We start from the raw sequence: 27,976 nt of genomic DNA on the forward strand, positions 1-27,976 counted from the left end.
TCAGCAGCCACCAGACTAGAAGAAAGGCATAGGACAGATTCTCCCAGAGCTTTCAAAAGGAACCAATCCTACTCAGACCTTCGTTGTAGTCTTCTGGCATCCAGAATCATGAAAGAATAAATTTCTGCTATTTTAAGCCACCATGTTTTAAGTTCATGGTCATTTGTTACAGCAGCTCAAAAAAACTGATACACAGCCCCTGGCAGAGCTGACTGACCCAACTTTGGGCCCTGCCCTTGGAAATCTGTAATTGAGGCCAAGAAATCCAATTCTCAGTCTGGCTATCTTTCATACATAAGAAATGATAAACCCAGGATCAAGTGGTGCCCTATGAACTAGGAAGTACAGAAAGTCAGTTTTCAGAAAGTGACCAGAATGAAATACACAGCCTACATCCAATTTTTTTCTGAAGTCCAGGGACATTCCTAATTTTGGATCCTATGGCACCCCCTACGCTTCATTTTAAACAAAAAATGAAAAAAGAAAATTGCCCTTTTATGTTCAACGTTCAAGTGAATGTCTTTAACTGGTAGTCCAAAGGCTCCTAACATATTCAGGAACCTGATGCCAAAAGCTCTTCAATAAAGATCAGCTGGAACAAGTCCCTCCTTGGACAGGTGCCAAGAAAAACTAAATTTACTCAAGAACTCTTAAAGAGAAAGTGAAGGAGACTTCAGGACTAAGCCACAATTGTAGTAGCAAGAGAAAATGCAAATAGGGACCTTAATTTTCACTGGGCATAAGAGCCAAGACCTAGTGGGCATGTTGGCACATGCCTGTAATCTCAGCTACTTGGGAGGCTGAAATTGAAAAATTGCAAGTTCAAGGCCAGCATGGACAACTTAGTGAGACTCTCTTTCAAAATAAAAATAAAAAATAAAAACAATTGGGGGCTGGGATTATGGCTCAGTGGTAGAGCGCTTGCCGAGCATGCATGAGGCACTGGGTTGGATCCCCAGGACCACATTAAAAAAAGAAAAGAAAAAGAAACTAAATAAAGGTGCTGTGTTCATCTACAACTAAAAATATATATTATTAAAAAAAAAAAAAAAAAAAGCTGGGTTGTAGTTCAGTGGAACAGTGGGTTCAATCCATAATACCACAAAAAAAAGGAAAAAAAAAGGTGCCAACCCCTAGATTTTACAATGAGGGAATATGGATCAATAATAATATTAAAGATTCCAAAACATATAGAACAAGCAGGCTTTTTTGTGACAAGCTGTGAAAACTATACTAATTAAAACCACTCTTGCAAATTGCTTTTCACTAGGCAAAATGGCATGATCACTATTGTGCATATGAATAACATGTATCAGCTTTCTTTTGTTGTGGTTCACTTGATTACAACACTAAATACTGCTCATGTATGCTCGGTCTTCTTTGAAAAAGACTGTGAATAATGTTTGCTTCTTTGCTTCCAAAATATATCAAATATGAGGCACAAAGTACCCACATTTGAACAGGGATAGAATAAAAAGGGCTTTGGTTAAAGAGAACAAGAGCATCCTAAAAAGGGATCATCTCTATGTATCATGGAAACAAATGGTACAAATGTGGACAAGTCTCCTCATAACCAGTAAGATCCAAGATCCCTGAAAAGGATAAGTGGGCAGCCTAAAGCACAGAAAGTCACCAGCAAATAAGTGGATGATAAACACTAAGTTAATGATCAAATCATTGTCTAAATTCATTGTAACATTATGAAAAATAGAAAGGAAGAGAAGGAAAAAAAACACTTTTGTGGAATTTATGCTTAAATAAATGAATGACAAAAAATATAATACTTCTTAGGGGAAAAACAAACAAACAAAACAAAAAAACCCTAAGAGATATAATGCTATTGAGCATTTGCTTGGAAATGTTCTGTCTACTGACTCAGAAAACAGCTGGATTTCTTCTGAAGCATTTTTCCATTATAAAAGTAACATGTGTTCAGTAGTCACTGTTCTTAAATCACCTAGGAACATCTCAGCATAAACACATGACTCTTAAAATGGAAGATTTTGTGATAAACAAAGCCTTCAGCCAGATCAACGGACTGAAAAAAGAAAAAAAAATAGGGCAGAATGTCCTAGATGAGGAAAGTGGCTGGAATCATTTTTCTGTTTATGAACTTTGACTTGAGAGAGATTCTGGAATTTTAGAGGAAGTAAAAAAAGAAAAGGATTTGGGGGGAAAGGAAGGACTACGTCTGGAAACAAGATAATAGGCCTAAAAGGAATATTTAAAAGACAAGATGATGGAGGGGGGATAGTAGGGGATAGGAAAGGTAGCAGAATACAACAGTCACTAATATGGCAGTATGTAAAAATGTGGATGTGTAACCGACGTGATTCTACAATCTGCATTTGGGGTAAAATTGGGAGTTCATAACCCACTTCAATCTAATGTATGAAATATGATATGTCAAGAGCTTTGTAATGTTGTGAACAACCAATTAAAAAAAAAAAAAGACAAGATGATGGGGAAACGGGCATGGTCTAATAACTCTTTCACCCTCTGATAAAAGTTAAGTAGGCAATGATATCAATGTACATATCAACCCTGAAACCATCTCCACAAAGTAATACTCTGACACCCCAGCTGCAGATTAAAGCATGCCATCTTCCCTAACCTTTGGAGGAAACCTCAAAGATCCATCCTTCCTTGGTGGTTATTCTCCTGCCAAAAGAAATAAAGAGAAAGGAGCTAAATAGTACAAAATGCAATACAACAAGACAGGAACAGTATGTCTGCCTGATTGTCAGCATTTCCTACCTGAAAACAAAGGAATTAAGTTTCCCAAGGCACAAGATCATCAGTAAGAGTAAACCCCAAGAGACAAGTATTTTCTCAATAAATTATCCTAAATCTTCACTTCGAAGAGTTCTCAAAAACATTTCTAATCATTGGACTTTCATCAATCCAAGATCAAAGATTCACAAATCCAATAGTCAGGACCCTCTATGGGAATATTTAATATTCTGTAGAACATTTCATTAAAAAGTAAACTTGGGGCTGGGGTATAGCTCGGTGGTACAGCACTCACCCAGCATGCATGAGACCCTGGATCCATCACCAGTACCATACCGCCACCACTACCAACTCCCCCCCCCAAAAAAAGTAGACTTCAAAAAATACCCTTCAATTTCTCACATTTAACACACTTAACATTCCCAAAATATATCAACCACAGGTCCCTTCCCTGTTTGGAAGCACAAAAAGCAAACAAATCAAATATTAGCCTATTAGCCTAGTTTATCTGGCAGCATAACCTTCCTACCAAGCACATTTGCAAATGAAGAAGGGTTGGGGGAAAGCAGTTGAGCTGAAATTACAGGCTGTCATGACACCTCAATATTGAACACTGAATACCTGGTTCCACAGAGAGTAAGACTTTATTCACAATCCCGTTACTAAGCAACTGTAACAATGGCTGTGTGAGCAGTTAAAGGGGAAAATATGTAAGGAAAGAAAAATGGGAAACTCCTTGCCTGGGAATCTTTATCTCAAGATAAATTCAATATTAAAAACAAAACCAAAAATAATCTCAACTCAAAACAAGCAATTCCTCAAAGGACAAGAAAAGTATATGCTACTATATATCATTCACTTTAATTTCAGTTTTGGTTAATTTCAAAATTCACATTTAATGGGTAATAAAGATTTCCTTATTGTATCTCCTTTGTGGTCCCTTTCTTTCCTTCACCGTCACTAGGGAATTTTTTTTTTCAAATTTCCTTACTGATTAAAAGGACATTTTATAGGGCTTAAATCCATTTCTTTGTTTACAGAAGCTATAAAAACTAGTCTACAATTGTTTCATGTTGCCTCGGCTTTGAACCGAGAACACTCTAGGACATCAAACTGCTCCTTTGAAGAGAACAGTCTCTCAAGCAGAGCCAGACACTTTCCCAGCCACTCCCTGAAGTTTAGACAACCAGGGCACTTGCAAATGTCAACTCTTTTTCAAAGTTAGACTATACAACGAAGCACCCTTGAAACCAAGTTTTGCAAATTGCAAGCTGGGTTTCAAGTGGGAGGGGGGCTTCCAACCTTGTTCCAAAGGCATTTTACAAAGGAGGCCTGCAAAGGGCCAAAGAGCCGGTAATACAGCTGGAAGAGAGCATCTCACCTACTTTTCCTTCTGTCTTTATAGCTTTCAATTTCTGCCACAATGCTGAGAAAACTCCACAAGCCATATTTTCTAAATGTCTATCCTATAGAAGACACTGTTGGCTTTTTCTCTCCCCACCCACTTCTCAGTTCCTGAAGGATATTAGGTTCAAAGACAAGCAAAATGGAAAGACAAAGTTTTAGAATTATTTTGCTAAATCAAAGATAAATAGTCATGATGGAGCTCGGTTCCCAAAGTACCTTTAGATTCTGATAACCCTCTATTTTAAGAGGAGAAATCCCGAGTCAAGTAGGAACTTAGATACTAGAAACTGAAGACCCAAAAATCTTTGCCAAAGTCATCCTGCTTACAGATCCCAAAGATAGAGATGGTTTGTGTCTCAGAAAATTCCCCATGCAGCATTTGGAAGAGGAGGCTGTTTGATTCTTCTGTTTCTAATTAGCTTGTGTTTCTTAAATTTGATTCTCATTTTGCTTTAAAAAAAAAAAACACATAAAACAGTACAAAGTTTGGTCTTTGTGATTGCTACAAACCTAAAAGCTATGTTACTTGAAATAAAGCAAATGAAAAAATTTCTGTTTTGTGACATTCAAATAATTATTACCTCTACTGGCAACAAAAAGAAAAACTTACCACTTATATCACACTTTTATGGCCAAACCGATTTAAAAATTAAATTGGAAGCCATGTGTAGTGACATATGCGGGTAGTCCAAGCACTCAAGAGGACTGAAGTAGGAGAATCACTTGAGTCCATGAGTTTAGAACCAGCCTGCACAATATCAAGAGCCCACCTCAAAAAAAAAAAAAAAAAAACTTTCATAACGTTAGGTCTACTTCATCTACATTTCTTTGTGGCTAACAAGTCAGACTATATGAACTTTCTCATACATATAAATTTTCAATTATATGTACATAGAATATCTTTTAAGACAATAAGATCTAGTAACAGTTTTAGCTCTATGGAAAAAAAAGAGAGAGAGAGACAGGGTCTTTGTCCTACCATAGGACAGTAGGTCTGGAAAGAAGATAATAGACCCAAAAGGAATATTTAATAGACAAAGACAGGGGTAGACTGTGCCTCATATATCCAATGTGAATATATTGCCTATTCAAAAAATACATTTTTAAATTTGAAAAAGAAAAAATAATGTTACTGACAATTATACACAGATGATAGGCAGATTCACTATTAGTGAAGCTTATACTTTGCAGCTTATAACAGTGAGATGTATTTCTACTGATGTGTGAACAATATCCCACACCAGCATAATATTCTAAGAAAATTTTTTTAAATTAAGGGTATAATCTAATCTGGTCTAATTACCCCTTAGATATATAGAATTCATTGTCCTGGTCCCCTTAACTGCTGATACTTTAGTATAAATATACAACTATGCAATGCAAGTAGACTCAATGTTTACAAAGGTATTCAGGTATTTGCAAACTATATAGAAGGAATAAGTATCATTAGCTATATCTGACAAAAGGGGTAAGTCAAAATCTAAGTGACCTGCTTAAGGTCAACCAATAATCGAGATACATAAAATTCTCATCATTTAGAAATCTTCCTCAAAATTACTTTTTAATGATAATACAATAGAATTCTACTAAAATTATTTCTGTGTGTGGATGTGGACATACGCGAGTGAGAGAGTGTATATAGAAACAGAAAGAGAGAAGATAAGTAAGTTTTTAGTCATAATCTAACCCTTTTTTTTTTTTTTAGTTGTAGATGAACATAATACCTTTATTTATTTGTCTTTATGTGGTGCTGAGGCTCAAACCCAGGGCCTCACACATGCTAGGCAAGAGCTCTACCACCACTGAGCCACAAACCTAGCCCCAACCCTTTCTTATTCAGAAATGTTTGGCCACAAACTAAGTACAATGAGTGTGCAAGGTATTAAAATACAAGTTAATATATATACGATATTTTTTTCTTTATTTATATGAAAGAGCAAATCACTCAGATGAGAAGAGGGAAATGTCTGGGCAGAAAGGAGGATGTCTGAGCTGACCATTGAAGGATAACAAAGACGACATCAGAAGAAGGGGAAGGAATACATGTAGAAGTGGAGCACTGCAAAGGCTCAGGAAGAGTGAGCAGTAAATGCATGTGAGCAGAGGAAGCATGGGAGGAAACATAGCCTGACTAGGAGACTAGAACGGTTTGAGAAGCACTCACATACCATGCCACAGCATTTGGACTTATAACTACTACAGACAGCAAAATTAATAGGAAAGCCAAAACTTCAAAAATGGAAAAATGGATGAAACAATAGAATTTATGCAGAAAGGTTAAAAGGCTTAAAGTTCACATAGTCCAATAGACTTCAAGCCCAGGAAGGCTTCTTTCTCAGACTGTTAGTTACAGACATTCTCCCTCCTCACTGAAGACAGAAAAAAAGATTAAGCACTCAGTTCTACAATATCACAATAAAAAATGAGCATGGAGGAGAATGGGAGAGAAGCTGGGTGAAAGTTAGAAGGAACAGAATTCCAAATGATTTAATGTGGGCAAAAATTAGTGTTTTATAAGACCATTTATTTAAGGAAAAAGTGGTATCTCCTTTTCAGGGAGTTTTGTTGTTGTTTGGTTGTCTGGTTTAGTTTGGTTTGAATTTTTGCAATGGTAGAGATAGAACCCAGGGCCTCACACATACCAGGCAAGCACTCTACTACCAAGCTACATCCCCAATCCTCAGAGAGCATTTTATAAGAGATGTTCACTGCTTCTAATATGTTCCTGTCTGACCATCTTGGAACGGTTGGCCCTTTCTATCCCTTGTGAATCTATGACCCTCAATCTGTGAATGGCCTAAACATGGCTATACAAAATGAATGTATAAATTATACAAAATAATGTGTTATTGAAAGAACAAACATTATTCACTTGGAATAATCAGAGATAAGGTATTCCCAAGTCACAAAATACTTTTAAAGAAATAAGTGGTAGACTGGAGTTGTAATCAGTGGTAGAGCGCTTGCCTAGCATGTGTGAGACCCTGGGTTCGATTCTCAGCACCACATATAAGCAAGTAAATAAATAAAGTCCACCAATAACTAATAAAGATATTTTTAAAAAGGAAGAATTGCTATCATTTTCTAATATACATTACCAGTTGACAAGGGCTAACAAGTACTGCCAATACAGTGTATTAACTGTACCAATGTGATAGTACAAATTCTTATGGGAAACCTTTCTTAAAATAAGTCAAAAATTTTTACTACAATTGTGAATTATAAAATACTTTGTTAATTTCTCCATAAAAAAGAGCAATGGTAAATTTAAGTAGAGCCCCTAAACTTAAATACAGCAAAGGACCATAAATTCAAAATCATGGGGTTTAAATTAGCATGATCTTACTACACATTTTAAAGGAAAGAAAAACAAGTTGGTCAATATTAACCCATAACACAGAATTTATAAACTTTTTTTCTGAAAGCTTAAATTGTCAACTGATCAAATACAGAAGAAGGAGTACCTGGTTGATGGAATGAGGTTGAGAATTCCATTGAGAACATAGCTAAACTCTGCATGATCCTGAGCAACAAGTGCCACCAGACCCTCGCAGCAGGCTGTTCGAACCACCACACAGTCACTGCAGCACTTCTCCCACAGCAAGTTCAAAGAAGGGGTCTGAAATCAAACCGGTGATTAAAGACACACTGATGAACAGCAAACACACACACCATCATTCATCAATGCGTAATTTGTTCACAGTAGGCTAGCTTTCCTGTACCAACAGCATGCTGTTGTCACTCTGTTGCAAGAATAAACTAAAGTCGATTTTCTGAGAGAGCAAATGGATGTGTTTTGATATAGAAACTCTCTCACACCTGGTATCTGGGCTGCAAAATAAGTCTAGCTGCAGGCAGAGGTATAATCTAACATCAGGCACACAACCCAGCAAAGGCTTGACTCGAGCCCAGGTTCTAACAGGGCATTTTAATCAAACACCAACAGCATCAGCCTATCAGTTAGCCTAAGTTGAACTCCAAATATTCCATATGCTTCAAGCCTTAAGTGGTAATAACATTTTCAGAAAATGTTCCTGCTCTTCGACCACCTCTATAAGTTGCCTGTGCCCTACCACTTTCCACAATTTGTCTAATGTGGGCCTAGAAAGGAGAGAAAAGTAGGACAATGCACCAGCTGCTCATCCCATCACTACCAACAATGCCCAAGAAGAAGATTAAATTTTCTCCCTTCACACAGCAAATTCATCTTTGATAGAAAAGCACTGGAAGGGCACCTAAGTAAACATAAAGTCTTATTTTGAAAACCTCTATAAAAGCAGGATGCTGCTTTTACAACTTTCTCAGGAACTCATGATTCCTAAAGAAGATTCACTGATAAAAGTAAACCTTTATTTGAAAGTATCATGGGCCAGGTCAGAGATGGATTTTCACATGGTTTTGTTTATTTATTAAAGAAAAAAAAAAGAACTCAAAATGAAGCTATTTTTCCTTCCTCTTGAAACAATCTTTTAGGGAAATATATCATTTTGGGGTAAAAAATGAAGATTGCAACTTCCAAACAGAATGGAATCCAACAAATATATTGTGCCCATTTTCCCCGCATGGCTGTCTGAGAGCCTCTTCAGTCTTCAGATCCCAGTATTAAAAGAACAATAGAGTTAAAAATCAGTCACTGCAGGAAGGAAATGTTTATATTCCGTTTCTCCTTTTATTCAGAAGAAAATCCCATCCACCTGTATGGACAATATCAAAGGGCTCTAAGTGTCATTACTCCATTACTAAGGCCAGAAAGAGAAAATAAATGGGTAAGTAAACTGTTGCCTCAGGTAATACTGTGTTCTCATTCATTTATTAGTAGAAGAGGAAACATTTAGTTACAGGGATTTGACATTCAATAAATCCTGGCAGTTTAAGTAAAACCACTAGATCTTCTCAAAGTACATAATGTGATTATAGGCAGGATTAGGATCAGGGTTCTCAGAAAACCTAATTTATATGAGTACATACAAATGCCAGATAAATGCCAATTAGCGAAGCGTGCCCCTACACTTACTTTCACGTGTCAGCAGAAGCTGTAAAGAAATATAACTTAAAGAAGCTGACCAAAAAGAATGCAGAGAAAAAGCAATTAATTTATTTCTATTGTGAAAAACAATCTTATTTCCATCACCCATGTTCTCTGCAGAGTGCACCCAGCACACCTCTTGTAAGCAGAGATTCCTAACCAGCACATCAAGATACACTACACTGACCAACCAAGGCCCAAGTGCTGTGTCCCAGTATCTCAAGCTGTGCTTCAGCTGTGGGCACTCACCTGCCCTGTGTATGGAATGGAAGCTTTCCTCCCAGTCCCACTGTCAAGGCATGACCTTTCCAACTTTGGACTAATATGTGGGGCTGACCTGAAGCATGAGAAATCTCTTACACCCAAACAAGACCACTATGTTCATTTTCTCTATTTGCCAAAAATACTTCCTCAGAAGTAACTTTCTCTAAAGTGTGGCTTTCCTCATTCCACCCCACCATTTTTTATTAATAGTCATAAGAATATTCCCCTTCACCCTCTCCACAAGCACTCTTAGAGTCTGTTGTAATAAATTTAAAAATTTTAAAGAATGCTATAGAGTAAAAACATAGCCAATCAAAAAAAAAAAAAAAAAAAAGAAAGAAAAGAAAAAGAAAAATACAAAACAGGCAATAAAGTTCTCACCATTCAAAATCATCTCCTTGGGGACCTGAACTATAAGGGAAACAAGACCAGTGCATTTGTGACCCAGCTTGTGGAAATATCACAATAGAATTAAAGCACAAAGTTAAAGACAGACCTGGTTGGTGGATTGGTGAATCTTTCCTGAAAAGCCATTTTCCTTTAGGACTGCAGCAATAAGATGACCCACAGCCTAGAAAACAAACAAAATTAATGAATACATTCTCTCAGAAGTTCTTTGCAAATAATGCACCTGAAGGTACCAGATATCAATACTAGTTGATGTGTGTATAATGCATATGCCAAGGAGCCAACTGGTAATAAACAAAGTTCCCCTTCATTGAATGTTGCAATACCGAAGGCACTGAATTAGGCACTCTACAGACAAAACTTCTATTCTTCAGAACCACCCTAAAGGTAGGCATTTTATCCCAGATTACCAATAAGCAAACTACAATTCATATTAAAAATGATGGCCAGATTTTCAATTCAAATTGCTGTCATGTAGTGATACAATATATTTTCAGATTGCTTAATTCACTAAATCATGAGACAAATGAGAAACCCTCACAATTTTTAAAATTATCTCTGCATCTAAATGAAATTCATCATATTTCATCATACCTTTAGTGAAGATGGAGAAAAAATTCATCCCTGTCTTTACAACTATAGCCCATCCAGACCTGAACCAATAGATCTTCCCTTTCTCACTGCCATTCTCCCTCTTCTAGGCCTATTATTTTTTATTTCATTATCATTTTATCATAGGTTCCAGCCTTTTAATAAAAATTCAGTCTCATAAATCTCTCTAAAATTTTCCCATATCCTGCTTTAGTCAAAGAGCCCCACGTTAAATTCATGATTCTTACAGAGGCGTTGATTACATAAACACATAAATATTGTTACCTCCTACCACCTCATCTTCATACCCCCAGTATGGGATCCAGTATGCTGGCAACAATCATAGTCATTCTGAGAAGGTTGAGGAAATCTTTACTGAAGCAACTGTCATCCTATACTTGGGGCAATGTATGATATAGCTGAAAACAGCTGTCAGTCTTGTAAAGTTTCCAGAGAAGTTCAAATAAAACACAACACCCACTCCCTTCATGTGTGTGTGTGTGTGTGTGTGTGTGTGTGTGTGTGTGCGCGCGCGCGCGCGCTTCAAACACAGGAACTCATTTAAGACCTCAATGCTTAAGGGGCTCAGTTTTGTAAAACTTGTCACTCAATTTACATGAATTTTAAGTTTAGTTCAATTTACTCTTACCTCCTAGCAAAAGGTTAATACCAAGAACTGAGGACCAGTGAATAGTTTTAGATTCTGTTTCACAAAGTATACCATATTTCATTGAATGTATCTGGCCATCAGTTGTGAGATAAACCATTCTTTTATATACCACAAAAAGAAAAACAATGCCAATTAATCTATAATATACAATGCTTCTTATAATTTAGAATTTTGATTTTATATTAATGAAAGAGCTCTTTGAGACTCATTTAGAAAACCATGGCCAAGTTCAAAAATGTGCAGGCAGCACCAACTGTATCTCAACTGCTGCCATCAATGACTATATGCCATCCAATTTCAAAGATGCTAAAATGAAAAAAAAAAATGTGTGTGAATCAATGAAATATGGTGCAAACACTGAACAGTGGTTACAAAAGAATAGTAAAAAGAACTTAACTCACAGAGGACAGGGCACAATTATAAGAGCCTAATAAAACCAATGAAATGCAACAGAGGAAAAAAAAGCTATAGTTCATATTAGAAAAAGGACTAAAAGAAAATAAGCCTAATTCTATATATCCCCCACTTCTACCAGATTCAATTTCTCTAATGTATTTTTTAAGTCATCTTCTAACAAATCAGAGATAGAGCCTAAATTGATTTGAAAACACAAAAGGCAAGGATAATTCAGTTGACATTGTTACTTAAATCTTCCACAACAGAATTTAAACAGACATTCTATGCTATACAATACACATACGCTTTTCACTTAATTTAAAAGTAACAGGCATTTTCTTGATTTTCTATCAAGGAACCCCTAGCACGGAAAAATAAACTTTGTGGACAGGGTCCTCGAAGCCTCCGTTGTCTTCTTCACGGCAAGAACCTGTGCTGTACAGAGCAGGATATGACTCCAACCCAGTCAGGTAGAAGGGAATCTTGCATAAGGAGTGTCCTACTCCTCATGGAAGGGTTCCCCACTACCCAGCTAAGTCAATTCCCACAGCGGGCCTCTCCGAAGTGAGCTGTTGAAAGGATCCAAGATGCTGCTCTGGCCATGGGTAAGTCTTCAGGCTGGCTTTTTAGCTTTATTCTCCCAGGAAAAGACAACAAGCATTTCAGAACCTTGATTAACCAGAGTGCATCTAGTTAGCCATCTTTCTTTTAGCTATTCATCTTCATTATAGAAAAACTCTCTAAAATGAATTACCACAGTCTTCTGCCTCAATAGTTGGAACAAATTTTAAATCCAGGCTTTTTAAATTATTGAATGGCATTATTATAAAAATCTATTATTCTTAATAGTTGCAGAGAGATAAAATATATGTATTTTAAATATTAATCCTTATATTCTTTGGATATATAACCATTTTACCTCTGCTCCCAATAATTAATTATAGACATAAAAAATCCATACATACATATTCAGGAGCCTACTAGTTAATCAAGGTTTTTATTATCTCTAAGAAGAGAAGTATGATATAAATAAAAGCTGAGATTGGTCAATTTTAGATATTTGAAATTTCAAATATACTTTTTCAAATAAACACATATAAAAGTTATTTAGTAAAATATTCTCTATATGTAGAACAAAATATTAAATGTTAAATATTAATATTATTTAAAATATTAAATGTTAAAATAACAAAGTTCAATTAACCATCCAGCAAAAAAGGTCACTTGTGACCATGAAAAATAAATAGATAAAATTACCTGTGATTGGATAAGAGAATTTGGAAAATCAAACCTTTTTCTGATATCCTCGGACATTTTTGCCTCTCTTACATGTATGTACGCAGGCTCTGTAACCAAAGCAAAAAAAAATAATTATTAGTCCTCCAATTGGATTGGATTTCAAACCAATTATTCCCCAAATAACATGAATGAAATTCATGTAATTCATTCCAAAGACAGCAATGGTAATAAAGCTCTGCAGAGTAACCCTTGACACAACATTCCTGACTGACCACTTCAGCACTCAACAGCACAACTGATAAAGCCCAGCAGCTCTTGGTCATTATTAGAGTTAATCCTGAAACAGATGAATTCACACCATGACCCCCCCAAAAAATCCAAACGTTCACCCCACATTTGAACTAGAATGTAATCCTTTTATGGCTCAAAACATATAAGGGAAAGTCAGACAGTCAGAGAACTGTTTACAGGGTGCCTCACTTAGGCACAAGCTTTCATTTAAGCACTAATCCAACTGCTAATGACAAGTGTGATGCTTAGGTGAATTTTCTCACACATCAAAAGAACAATCAAGACAGAATTTTTTATTCTTAATCAAGACAGATTTTTTTATTCTTAACTGAGATATATAGTTGCAGGAAGGAGAGTTAATTAAGCCAGAATTTTGTGTGGAAAGCCAGGTTCCTATCTGAGTCTTTTTGTGTCTGTCAGAGGTGGTAAGAATATGGTCCAAATAAATCCATTAGGTTACTCCTGCAAGCATGCACTTTTAGCTTCTCTTGTCACTGAGGATCAAATATCCCTTTGTGAGCTGGCCTCAGCTCCTTTGCTTATGTGTATAAACCTCAGATGACAGTAAATTTTATATGTACCAGAGCTATTCAAGCAATAGTATTTGAACCACTAGGCTTTTAAATAAAATTCTGCTCTATGGCTAATGTGCAAAAAAAAAAGATGAAGCATACAGTGAGCACCAATTTTTAATACTTATATTACACATCTTCCTACTGGGCTCTAAAAAATATATATGCAATGATGGAGGAGGGCAGATGATGAAGGGAAAGCAAAGAACTACTAAGGAGACTTCCTAAAGAACCCAATTTATCCAGTCTCCATGCAGCACCACAACCAACAAATTACACTACTTTGAAAAATATGGTGGTTTAGATTGCTATTTACTGTAACATAATTAAAAAGTAGAATTTGCCTGGGATGATGGTACACACCTATTATCCCAGCAGTTCAGGAGGCTGAGGCAGAAGGATCATGAGTTCAAAGCCAGCCTCAGCAACTTAGCAAAGCCCTAAGCAACATAGCAAGACCCTGTCTCTAAATAAAATATAAAAGGGGCTGAGGATGTAGCTCGGTGGGTAAGCACTCTGGGTTAATTCCCCAGTCCCAACATAAATAAATAGGGGCTGGGGATGTGGCTCAAGTGGTAGCGCGCTCGCCTGGCATGTGTGCGGCCCAGGTTCGATCCTCAGCACCACATACAAACAAAGATGTTGTGTCTGCTGAAAACTAAAAAATAAATATTAAAAAAAAAAAAAAGGAATTCTGCTGGGGCACAGATTCACAACTTAAAGATTCATTCATTCATTTAACAGATACTTACTGGATGCCTATTGTCTATCCAGGCACTGTTCTAGGTGCCAGGGCTATTTTTAAAAAATAGACAAAAGTCTCTATGTTTATAGAGTTTATAGTCCAGTAGAATGAGGCAAACAATTTTTAAAAAGGCATAAAATGCTTAACATATTAGGTGATAAGTGCTGAGGAGAAAAAGGCAGTAAAGCAGAGTAAAGGGAATGAGAGATTGGGAAGGGCACACTTTCGAGTTTAAATAGGGTGGCCAGGAAAGGTTGGCATTTGAACAGGACTTAAAGGAGGAAGGGGAGTTAGCCTAACTAATACAACAGACATCTGGGGTCACAGGACACAGGTAGCTAAAAAAAGTGCTGAAGACCTGTTTTAGGAAGAGCGAGGAGATAGGCATGAGGCAGAGTGAAACTGTTCGCAGTTCGGTTCATTTTCTCCCAGCTCTCCTCTCACAATTTCCTTCACCACCATTCTGTTAATCCAGTCAGTCACAAAATCAGCTGCCTTCTTCCTAACACGCCAGGGTCCACTTTTCCTCTGCACTCTTTACTCCAGACTCATCATCTTCGTTGTTCATGCCAAGCATACTGCAGTAACTGCTTAGTCTTGGGGCTTTCCATGCTTGAGTTCATCCCACACATCGCTGTCAAATTAATTGTCCTGAAATGCTATTTCCACCACCACATCATTTCCCTGTGAAGAATTCATAGTGGGTTTTCAATTGCCTGTCAGATTAAATGCAAATTCTGATGCCCAGCTTTTAAGCACTCTACCAACAGTCACCAATTCAGCTTCATTTTCACTGCTGTAATTCCAATCTAGCTAAAACAGTTTTCAAAATGATCCCACTTGCATCAAATCTGCTCATTCCTAAGGGATTTTATTTATACACTTCTCTACCAAACAGAATGTCCTTCTCTATGTGCCCCAACTATTTAAAGACTTAACATAGCACATCTTTGTTAAGCCTCCTTCCCCAATCAGCCACATCAAACAGTAATCACCAGCTTTGATATTATTGCATTTGGTCTGGCTCAAAACTTTCTGTGACTATTTACATTGGAATTGGAAATCTCTTTCTGTAAAGGAACATACAGCAACTACTCAGATATGCTATTGTAGTACAAAAACAGCTATAGATAATACTTATGGGTATAACCATGGCTGTGTTCTGATAATTTTTTTTTATAAAAGCAGATGTTAGGTGGCCATAGTTTGTTAATTCCTGGTTTACATGATGACTATTTTAAAATTAATTTATAAAATTTCTTGATATAATTGCTACAATTAACATCCAAATTTTGCTCTGTGCCTCCAGGAAGCTAATGTAAATACATAAAATGGAAATATACCCTTTATCAAAGAAAAAAAAACTTTTTCATGCCCTTAAACTTGGAAAGAACTTTCTCACATTGGGATTTATATATGAAATACAAAATGATATTAGACAATATTCTCAATACCATAAGCAAAAGGAAGTTTTATATTACCTCTTTTAAAAACAAATCCCAGATAAAGCCTCGGGTATAAGGTAACATGTAATTCAGCAAGAGAGTCTCAGCTAATGGGGTTCAAGTACAGAGTTTTCAGATGATCTAATCTAGCTTAATAGAAGGTAGACTTTAGAGTACCCAGAGAAGTAGATGGCTATCAATGTGTCACAGAATGGGCTTAGTCAAATGGCAATAGCGATAAAGCAACAGAAGAAAATGTGGGGCTGTACTCTCAGATTCAGGCCGAGAACACTAGAATTCCTATATGGCTTTAGGGACCAGAAGAACAACTGTTTAGGCTAATAGCTTATCTTAGCAGAGAAGAAGCTGAGCCATCCAAAAAGATGACCTTGTCTTTAGGAAGTGGGCCACCGTGGTTAAAGAGTGCTGTTTTTATCAAAATTACCTAAGGATAAATGTCAAATACCTAAGCTTACAAAAGACAGCCCTAATTTCAGCTTGACACTTTAGAGAATGAATACATTTTTAAATCTATAGAAACTTTATCTTTCCTAACAAATGGCCATTAAGCATTCTCAAAACCACTACCCAAGCTACAATATGATTTGATACCATCCTTGATTTGCTATCCTTAGGCTACAAATTGCAAGTGTCTTTCATCTGCAGGAGACTTATATTTCAAGGTTAATCACAACCATGTGGCCTTTCAAGGTATAAAAACATCATATTCTCTTAGGGAATTTCAAAAGGGAATACACATGCTTGCCTTAGCATTGGCAGTGAAGCATGTGTCCTACTTTAATTTTAATCTCAACTTCCTTTGGGCATTTTACACATTAAAGAAAAACTATTTATATATTACCTCTTATCACAGCATTCTTACTAAAAGGAAACCAGTCACAATATGATCCATAAATCACATTCCACAAAAGCAGTGTTTGATTTTAAAAGATTTATCTCCAACCTGTCATTATGCCTTTTTTTTTTTTTTTGGTCCATTTAAATCTAAATCTAACTCAGAAAGAGAATTTTTAATGAGTCCTTTAAACTCCCCATGAATCAAAGCATTTGTTTAATATAAGCAATTATCATATTATCTGCCAAGGTGTTTTAGCCCCATAAGAATACTTCCAAGAAAATAAATCTATCAATTGCACTCCAGCAGTAAGAAAAGAGCAACACATAGATAAAGCACTGTGGGTTTTCAAAATTCCTCCTCAGTTTCTCTCGGAGATGAAGATATACATGACATATCACATCAAACTTCAAATGAAGGGCACAATCTGAAAAACAAGAGAAAATCTATCTAATTGTATTCACAAGGGCTCTGGAAACCCAGCAAAGGGAGTAATTGATTATACAGGGTGGCTGAAAGATGGGGAGAGTCTGAAGATCAAACAGAAAAACATTTGAGCATTTCTGACTACCAAATTTCCACATGGAAAGGACTCAAGGGCAGTGATTTATGTAGAAGTCAGGGCTGTGCAAAGTACATTCTTTTTTGCTTGTTCAGTTTGGTTTGGTTTGTTTTTTTAGTATTGGGATTAAACTCAGGAGCACTTTACATCTGAGGTATATCCCCAGTCCTTTTTATTTTTTATTTAGAGATAGGGTTCACTAAGTTGCTGAGGCTAGCCTTAAACTTCCAATCCTTCTGCCTCAGCCTCCTGAGTCACTGGAATTATAGGTGTGGACCACCATGCCTGGCCACAAAGTACACTCTTAAAGTTGATTTATATGAGCAATGTCATCAGCAAATGGTTAGAAATGTATGCTTCACATTAACCAGAACTTATTTTTCAGAGACACAACATCTGGGGCTTCTTTTCTTTTCTTCTAATTATTTTTTTGTTTTGTTTTGTTTTGTTTTTTGTTTTTAGTACCAAGGATTGAACCCAGGGACACTTAACCACTGAGCCACATCCTCAGCCCTTTTTATATTTTATTTAGAAACAGGATCTCACTAAGTTCCTTAGAGCCTCGCTGAGTTGCTGAGGCTGGCTTTGAACTCGTGATCCTCTTGCCTCAGCCTCCCAACCTGCTTGGATTACAGGTGTGTACTACTGCGACCAACAGGGCTTATTTTCTTTATAACATTTTCTAACATTTTATCACCAACTGCAATTTATTGGTTATAGTGTTTACTTAGTTCCTCTCACAACTTAAGCTACTCAAGAATCAATCTGACAGTTTTAAACACAAAGTGTGGCTCCCCTTTATTCTCAGGGGAATGAACCCCCAGTGGATGTCCGAAACCACAGATAAGCACTGAACTGTACACACAAGCACTGTGATACTGCAACATTTAATCTGATAACTGAAATGGATACTATGTAACTAAAGAGCCTAGAGTACACAACTTGGAAAAGCTGGACAAAGGGATGACTCACATGCAGGCTGAACAGAGTAGAACTGCATGAGATTTTATCACATTAGTCAGAGTGTTGTGCAATTAAAATTTACCAATTTTTTATTTCTGAAATTTTCCATTTAATATTTTAGAACACAGGTGACCAAGAGGAAATGAAATCACAGATAGGTTAACTGAAGTTAAGAGAAACTACTGTATTTTGAACTTTTTTTTCTTTTTATGACTTTTATTTGGATGGTGCAGAGAAAGCTAATGAGTACCATCAATAAATTTGAGCTGAATTAGGAATACAGCTCAGTGATAGAGTGCTTGGCCTAGCATGCACAAAGCCCTGAGTTTGATTCCCAACACTGCAAGTGATAATAATAATAGTAATAATAATAATAATAATAATAACAACAACAAAATATAGATGAATTTTATAAAGTTATCAAGACTATGAATCAGGACATATTCTATCAGGGTACTTTTCTAATTGACTGGCCCTGCCCCTCAAACACAGGGAGTGGGGGTGGAATATCTACCTATTCTTTGCAAATACCTATTCTGCTCTGCTGTCCAATATTTATATCTTCCTTAATCTTCTACCTCCTTAGCCTCTCATCTTCTCCTTACTAGTCCCAAGTATTTTTGTACATCCTCCCCAAGATCCGGCAATGGTTCTGTTTCACACCCAGTATTAAATTTAAAATAAAAAATTCTACTAAGAATTCAAGCTTAGCCTCAATTCTTACCTCAAAAGCTACATAATCTAGCTGCAGTTAACATTTCCAAACAAACAGGATGAGACACTTGGAACCCATTTAACTACATCAGTCACAAAAAAGAGAAAGATCATGGAAAAGTCTCAATGCAAAGTTTTTAACTTTCCATAAAGAGCAAGTACAACTAAACAGGAATTTTTAATCTTATAGTCTCAAAAAGACCACTAAATCATATTTAAACTAAGAGTAGAAAATGCATTTATTTTAGTAATTTCAAAATCAAGCTGAAGCAGAGGACAACTAAATGGTGTGACAGAGCCACTTGATCAATATTGTAATCAGAGAAGGCAGAAATCATACAATGTGGAAGAGACGACTACCCATCCTCCAATATATACTCTCTGCTTTGACCCACTTTTTCCCATTATCCCAGATGTGGAACACCTATAAAAACTTATGTATTACATATTTTATAATGTTTTTCTGGTATGTATTATACAATGTATAATAATTATAATATACTAGTGTTAACTAATATGATAATAGGTAAGCTTTAGATTATAATTTCCATCCTATTTTAATGCATCTGCATCAATTTCCCTGAAATACTCTCAGAATTGAGAACTTGGTGCTAATGGGTTAATAAAATGTAACCTGACTAACTCTGTTACATTTCCTAGCCTCAAGTATGATTAGGTATAATCAAGCGATCAGGTTCTCTCCAGTGAAGTTTGAACAGAAGTGATGTACTATTTCCAGACTGAAGCCTGCCTCCTGCTTCCTCCATACTTTCTTCCCAACCACAACCAGGTTTTGGAAACAGTGGAGATTAAACTGTGCAGGTGAAGATAATGTCCCTAAGACACTTTTTTTTTTAAAACTCAGTCACAAGATGGAAGGAACCTAGATCCCTGAATGACAGATTAGTGCAGAGCTGCATTCATAGAACTCCAAGTATCACATGAGGAAGAAAGAAATTTCTACCTTGTTTAAATCACTGTATTTTAGGATCACCTAATGGAAGCAGCTAGTACTTCCTTAATTATTACAATGGACTTGGTGTCATCTCCCTCCCATACTTTCTTTCACTGGAGAAATGAAGAAACTGAATGTCAGAAAGGTTGAAGCAAACTGCCAGAAAGAAAAACAGTCATGGAAGATTTCAGGTGAAAAGAGATTTCGTGACTTCAGCCCACTGGTTTTTTCCACTTGACCATCAGTAACATGAAGCACCAGCATGTTCCACATCACTGCATCATGTCCCCCAAATTTTAAGACCTATCATTCAAGTACTGAGCAAAATTCAGGCAACTATGAATTCTGATGATCTCACCATTCCCAATTTACTAAAAGCACATCCTATTACAATCAAACTTCTGCCTTTACAATTTAGTTCCTTCTCAGCTAATATCACATGCTACTTACTCACAGATTTTGAAATGGGAGTCTAAAATAAGATCAAAGGCAGGAAATTCCAAGTTAGATCTGATTGCTGTCCAGGAGAACAAGACATTAAAGTAAAAAATAAAACCACCAACGAGAATAATGCCTGACTTGTTACAATATTTTCTCCAATAATTCTTGAATAATTTTTTTTAAAGAGAGAGTGAGAATTTTTAATATTTATTTTTTAGTTCTCGGCGGACACAACATCGTTGTTTGTATGTGGTGCTGAGGATCGAACCCGGGCCGCACGCATGCCAGGCGAGCGCGCTACCACTTGAGCCACATCCCCAGCCCATTGAATAATTTTTAAAGTACCCTATGTGCATATATTTATATGCTAACATATAAGAAGACACAGATAAAAATGTGTTATTTTTTAAATACAAGGACTTATTTATCTCTAGAATTTTTATCTAAGTCCTCAAAAAGGTCTTCAAAGTTGACTCTTTTTTGATTTTGCAATATTATAATTTTTAGATGATTTTGCTCCATCAAAAGAATAATTACTGGGGCTGGGGTTGTGGCTCAGTGGTAGAGTACTTGCCCTGCATGTTTGAGGCACTGAGTTCAATCCTCAGCACCACATTAAAATAATAAATTAAATAAATGTATTGTGTCCATCTATAATTTAAAAAAATTAAATGATTACTCAAATTGCTCTGCATAAAACATGTTTTAGATCTACATTCATATAAAATTATAGTATATTCACAATAAAATAGATACCCAGTAAATTTAAAGATCTTGACCAATAAATAATATCTAGATCGAATAGCAAAATCTCCATATTCACAATCAAACACTCTTCCTCCTCTTCTTCCTCTTCCTCCTCCTCCTCTTCTTCTTTTAAGATGGGGGACTACTATGTTGCTCAAACTGGTCACAAACTCCACAAACTCCTGGGTTCAAGTAAACCTCCTGCCTTGGCCTCAGGGTAGCTGGGACTACATACATGTGCCTTTTTTATGCCCAGCATGGTTTTTAATTTTAATAAAGTTACCAAAATATTCAGATTTAATACATTGTTTAGAAATAAGGGAAACAACTTTCTGACACCTAATTAATGCAAGCATTGAAATCCAACACTAAAGGATACCATAAAATGTGTAGCAAGAAAGTAAGAAAAAATTTTAAGTAATAAAATATTAACTATTTTGTTAGCCATTTTTATCAATGCTTTACTTATTTTTCCTTCCCTATTGTACCTCCCCCACCACAGTGAAATGCAGGGACAGTCTCTAATTTTTAATCACTATAACCCCAACCTATAATGAGCACCTCCTTGATAGTCACTGAATAAATGCAAATTGTGACCCAAGATTTAGGATTTCATGTTGGATTAAACAGCTCGTGTGTGCAAGCACTCCACAAAACACTTTACAGAAGATCTCAGGGGATCTTCCCATAAGGTCCAGGTAGATATAATTAACTTCATTTTCCACATATGGAAATAGTAGCTCAGAGAGGAAGTAACTTGCCTGAGGCTATATAGTGATATTAATAATCAGGATTTATTGAATTTTACCATGCAGCAGGCAGGTACCATGGAAGCTTTTCACATGCATTCTCTCGCCTGACATTCAAAACAACCCCATGACAAGGATACTCTTATTATCTTCATTGTCATATAAAAAACTAAGTGAGGCAAAGAGAGGTCAAAATTAATTGTTATTATGTAATAAACAGAGCATAGATATTAACAGTCACTCTCCAAATCTCACATGCTTAACCAGTTCTCTATAAAATATAGTTGACATGAAGTTTTTGTAAAATTAAGATAATCCATTAAAGCATTTCACTCAAAGACAAGCACATAGCAAACACTTTTAAAACCTTAGTTATTACTATCTAACATCTTGTTTTTGCCATTATATCTTGCTGTACTTCAGGAAATCTTTAAAATAACCCACGTTTGTACATACAGTGTCAAATCAAATTCCCAAATCAGCTCATCAGCATACACAAATAGCTCTATATTTTTTAAAATACAATTCTAAACACATGTAACTTAGTCTAATGTGTAAAAGTTACATATTAAAGGGATGTTCCATGCCCAGACCACAAAAACAAAAACAAAAATTACCACTCTAACCCTCATCCTTGTAGCAACATCACCAGCAATATATGTCCCACAGTTGCATAAGTTCCTTGAGTTTTATATTTATGTTTCATCACTGACAATTCAGTTTAAGTTCAATGAGCATCTAACAAATAATAAAGACTGGTCACTTTCATTATGGCAATTAGTATCCATGAATGGGGAAATCTATGTTTTCTTGCCACTGATATCAATGCTTTCTTATTTTTTTTCTTTTTCTTTTTCTTTTATTTTCTGTGATACTGGGAATTTTACTCAGAGGTGCTCTACCACTGAACTACACCCTAGCTTTATTTCATTTTTATTCCAAGACTGTCTCACTTTCCAAAGCTGATCTCAAACTTACCATCATCCTACCTTGGCCTCCCAAGTTATCCTCCCCACCCAGCCAATAAGTAAATAAAAAGACAAAGGCAATTATTTGCCCAAAACATTTCTCAAACACTACCACACAGAGATGGTTATACTGACACAAATGAATGCTTGGCTGCAGATAACCCCTCCATATGACAATTCATAACAGCTCAATGAGATGGAGATAACTGCGGGTGGATGAGTTCCTTTGTAGAAACACAGGGTTTGGAATAACAATGGGATGTTCAGGAAAAGAAAAAAAATAATAGTAATGTCCAAAAGCAGAAAGATCAGGAAGCCACTGTACATTCTTAGTTCCTGCAGCTGCCTCAGAAAATAGGACTTGAATTACAACTGGCCTCACTTTGCAGGAATAGAAAATGTTGAGTATATGGTATGGAGGGGACTAACTGGTGTGGCAGGTTCTGTCTCCAATGTCCCCTACAGCTCTCAGGGGGCAGTAATCTATCCTCAAGATTTGGCAGGCTTCACATTCTGAAGGGGCCAGTGTCCGTCTGCTCAGATCTCAAGGAAGAAGTGGCTCCAGCAAGGGAGTAAGCTGTCTCACCAAGGTGCAGAACTGTCAACTGCACTTTTTAAATCACTTGAGTTTCTGAGTCTTCTTCACCCGTGGCAGGGCCTGGCATGTAATAAGCAGTTAAGAAATGTTTATTGATCACTTCTTGGCCTTTTAGCTAAGACCAAGTGAAGAAATGTTGGTTGAATCACTGTGTTTAACCAAGTATCAAATATATGATACACCAAAAAATGTTAGATTCGGGATTCTACTGTTTGTTTGTTTTTAGATCAATGGTCCAAAATAGAAAGTGAGAAATGGAGAATTAATTTTTTTTTACTAAGACTTATACAACAAAGACCAAAACAAATTAATAAGAACCAGAATAGAAAATAAATTTTTGAACAACTTTATTTCCAAATAAATACAAAAACCTTATCATCACATTTAGGGTTGGAAAATAATTAGTTGGTTTTAGACATACCACTTACTCCCAGGTTCTTTTACTTGTTTTTAACTGAGGAAATACCTTTTTTATACAAAAATGAACTTTGGTCAAGTCTAAATCCCAAATCAGCAGAATCTACAGTAGGGAGATTTTATTATACTACTTTCATTTTAGTACATTTTTTTTTTAATTCAAAGAACACATTCAAAAGCTTGTAAAACTTTCTTCACTGTTTTCAGCTGAATCTAATAGAGATGGAAAATCTGTCTTTGTTACTTGAATACATCATAAGTTGTACATGAACACTTCAGTTGACAGCTATTATTTGTCATAACTAGGCTCTTAATCTGCTATGTACTATAACCCTTTAAAAACTCACAGCATCACTTCTGTATATTTCCCACTGGAAGAAAAGGTACTTTAAATATAATTACCCAATGAAGTAACATATGCTAATCTTCTATTATATAACAAGCATTTTATATGAATTTTTATTTTTTTAGAGTACTTAATATTCTGATATTCAGTAACCTACCAGTCATTCTGGACAGATCATTAGTAAATCCCTTCATTTAGCACAGACATACCAAGAAGCATATTCAAGAATTAGAAGAGGGGGCTGGGAATGTGGCTCAAGCGGTAGCGCGCTCACCTGGCATGCGTGCGGCCCAGGTTCGATCCTCAGCACCACATACCAACAAAGATGTTGTGTCCGCCGAGAACTAAGAAATAAATATTAAAAATTCTCTCTCTCTCTCCTCTCTCACTCTCTCTCAAAAAAAAAAAAGAATTAGAAGAGGATCCTGAGATGAAATGCTGATAATTGATAAGAGTATAGTCTAGAGAGTCTTTTAGATATAAGAATTTGAATTACAGTAGATGGGGTAGAGAGAGAAGATGGGAGGGGAGGGGAGGGGAGGGGAGGGGGGATAGTAGGGGATAGGAAAGGTAGCAGAATACAACAATTACTAATAGGGCATTATGTAAAATTGTGGATGTGTAACCGACGTGATTCTGCAATCTGCATTTGGGGTAAAATTGGGGGTTCATAACCCACTTCAATCTAATGTATGAAATATGATATGTCAAGAGCTTTGTAATGTTGTGAACAACCAATAAAAAAAATAATAAAATTTAAAAAAAAAAAGAATTTGCTTAGGTTTTGGTGCTACGGATGGAACCCATGACCTCATATATGCTAACCATGCATTCTACCAGTGAGCTACACTCCCAGCTCTGAGAATTCTTTCTTGGTGGTGGTTGTTGTTGATGGTGGTGGTAGTGGTGGTTGTTTGTTTTTATTTTCTTTTTCTTGTGTTGTCAGTACTGCAGATTAAACCCAAGCCTTGAGCGTGCCTACGCAAGCAATCTCTCACTGAATTATATCCCCAACACCCCCTCTTTATTATTTTGCTAAATTGCACAGTCTGACCTTGAATTGTGATCCTCCTGTCTCATCCCTACAAGCAGCTAAGAATATAGGTATATGCCTTGCACCTGGCCCTATGAATTCTTTTCAAAGACATGAAGTTATATGTAGATCCTCAAGAGAATATCTTTAATTTCACAAAATTTTAAAATTATATATGCAGTTGTCATACATACAGGCTTTGCAACATTCTATTGTAAGAAAATGACTGAAAGATGAACAGCCCCAGTAACTCCATGGACCACCAACTCACAATGAAACCAAAGTTCAGAGTTATATGTCACACTCAAACTCTGCTTATGCCTTTCAGCCCAAATTCAAGCACTAAATATGAAATTGCTCTTAACCTGGCTTACCTCCAAATACAAAAGTCCTTAAAGATCCAATCAGCTCAGGAACAAAGTCAGAAATAAGGCAGAACTAGAATGGTTCCCAGGGTCACCAGTCTCCCCCAAGCCCCACCCACCATACTCAATTTCATAGGGAACCTCAATACTCTGAAACCAAAGTCTGGGGTATGTTATGTGCTGAACCACTCCATAGAAGTGGGCATTCTGAGTACTACTCACTGAGCATCTGATCTTAGCGTCTGATATTTCTTGGCTATATCCCAAAAGGAGCCGCACACATTCTCCAAGTTCTACTCACCTTCCATTTTAAAAGTGAAGCAAGAGTACATATAAAAGTCTAAAAAGCAAGCATGCTTCATGCAAAAGGACTCACTGACTAATCTAAAAGGTAAACCAAGGAATATGCAAATTAAATGTTGATTTGTAACTTAAAACAATATTTATAAAAAGTTTATATATGTGTGTGTATATATATATATATATATATATATATATATTAGAGAGAGAATTTTTTAATATTTATTTTTTAGTTTTCAGCGGACACAACATCTTTGTATGTGGTGCTGAGGATAGAACCTGGGCCACATGCATGCCAGGCGAGCACGCTACCGCTTGAGCCACATCCCCAGCCCTTATAAAAAGTTTTAACAATGAAAAAAAAAATGTTTATGAAAGAGAAAAAATAAATTTTCATATACAATCATGAACACAATCAAGATATATACATATGTAAAACACACAGGATTAGGGAAAAGACAACGTCAATATGCAGAAATGTTAGCAAGGTTATTTCTGAACAATGTGATGGTGGGTGATCACATTCTGTTATATTCCCCCTTACAAGTACTTCATTTTTTTTCCTACAATAAGTATATATTGCTTTTTCAAATTAAAAAGGAATTATCAATTTTCTTCAAATAACAACTTAAGATGAATTTTTTAGTCTCAATAAAAAATTAGTGATTTCTTTTACTCACTTGAAATCATGGTCTTTTATTATTGTCTAAAGAATCAGTTTTATCGCAGCAACAGGTTTTGAAAAAAAAAAAAAAGACTCACTTGATCCAATTACTCTGCTTATTAAGAACTATTTAATGAGAAAGTCATACCGTTATTAGAAGCTATAATGGTCCTGCAGAGTTCCAAATAAATAAACTAATAGAATTACTTTTGATTCTAAATTGTTTGCCAGGAGATTAATCCATCTGTCCCTGAAAAAAAAATTAAGTTTTCCTCTAGTGTGCTCAACTTCCTCCAATCTCATTTCAATCAAGTATGTTGCCTCATTCCAAAGGATGTTTTTAATTGCTTAAACTGAAGTATAAATATTTTATGTTATTTTACTTTTCTAGTGCACATATAATATCTAGAAAATCAAATTTTAGTCATTAATTGGAAATTCTTAAGGACGTCTTTATATTACATGTTTTGGGATCTTTCAAAGAAAGTTCTTTCTGTTAAGGTGACATATGCACAGACACCTGAACTAAGAAATGAGTATTTTGGATAGAAGGAATACTAAGGGCAATACACTTGAGGTACAAACATGCTTAGCAAAAGTCAAGGACACCAGTGTGGTTGAAGCAAGTAAGTCAGTTGGGCAGAGAGCCTAAGGAGTAAAGCAGGGATCCAGGCCATGTGAGCCCTTGCAGGGGCTCTCCTGTGTGCCATGGGATGTTTCTGAACCACCTGGGAAATGACTAGAGCATTTGGATAGAGAGATGGCATATCAGATTGCCATTTTAAAATGATCATTATGGCTTCTATAAAGGATTGACCATAAACAAGAAGGAACAAAGGAGAGGTGTTAGGTGGTTATTGCAAAAACCCAGGGGAGAAGTGTCCTAGCACTGGAGATGACAGAAGAGTCCATGCTTTAGATATATAAATTTTTATATATGTAAATATTAATACACACACACACACACACACACACACACAGAACACTTGTTTTTTATATTTGACCATAATTACTGAGGTATGGTTGACAAACAAGCACTATGGATGCTTAGGGTGTACATATGGTATTTTGATTATATATATATATAACTTAAATAACATAATCAAGCTAATTAAAATATCCATCAGCCAGGTGCCATGGCACACATGTGGCACCCGCCTGTAATCCCAGCCACTCATGAGGCTGAGGCAGGAGGATCACAAGTTCAAAGCCAGCCTCAGCAACTTAGCAAGGCCTTGTCTCAAAATAAAAAATAAAAAAGGTCTGGGATACCAAAAAAAAAAAAATCCATCACCTGGTTACCATCGTGTGTGTGTGTTTATTGAGAACATCAAGATCTCCTCTCAGTAAATTTGAAGTACTCATTATTATTTTTTTTTTTGCCTTTTTTATATTTTTTATTTTTGACACTGGGTCTTGCTGAATTGCTCAGAGAATTGCTAAGTTGTTTTTTTTTTTAAAAGAGAGAGTGAGAGAGGAGAGAGAGAGAGAGAGAGAGAGAGAGAGAGAGA

At 36.1% G+C, this 27,976-nt stretch overlaps 1 protein-coding gene across 3 annotated transcripts in view; it reads right to left on the reverse strand.

Moving 5' to 3' along the window:
* FOCAD (focadhesin) overlaps positions 1-27,976 on the reverse strand; it is a 283,295-nt gene that overhangs the window by 247,049 nt on the left and 8,270 nt on the right. For 2 of the 3 annotated variants that reach the window (XM_081282574.1, XM_081282573.1), the window contains exons 2-4: positions 12,753-12,841; positions 9,927-10,001; positions 7,605-7,759 (exon numbers count right to left, since the gene is read on the reverse strand). In XM_081282574.1, the coding sequence (XP_081138700.1) occupies positions 7,605-7,759; positions 9,927-10,001; positions 12,753-12,809 (287 nt within the window). In that variant the 5' untranslated portion in view covers positions 12,810-12,841. The remainder of the gene's footprint in view (positions 1-7,604; positions 7,760-9,926; positions 10,002-12,752; positions 12,842-27,976) is intronic. The other variant, XM_081282575.1, reaches the window with a different exon arrangement.

Source organism: Spermophilus citellus, assembly GCF_964194105.1.
Source record: "Spermophilus citellus genome assembly, chromosome: 2".
Classification (NCBI taxonomy): domain Eukaryota; kingdom Metazoa; phylum Chordata; class Mammalia; order Rodentia; family Sciuridae; genus Spermophilus; species Spermophilus citellus.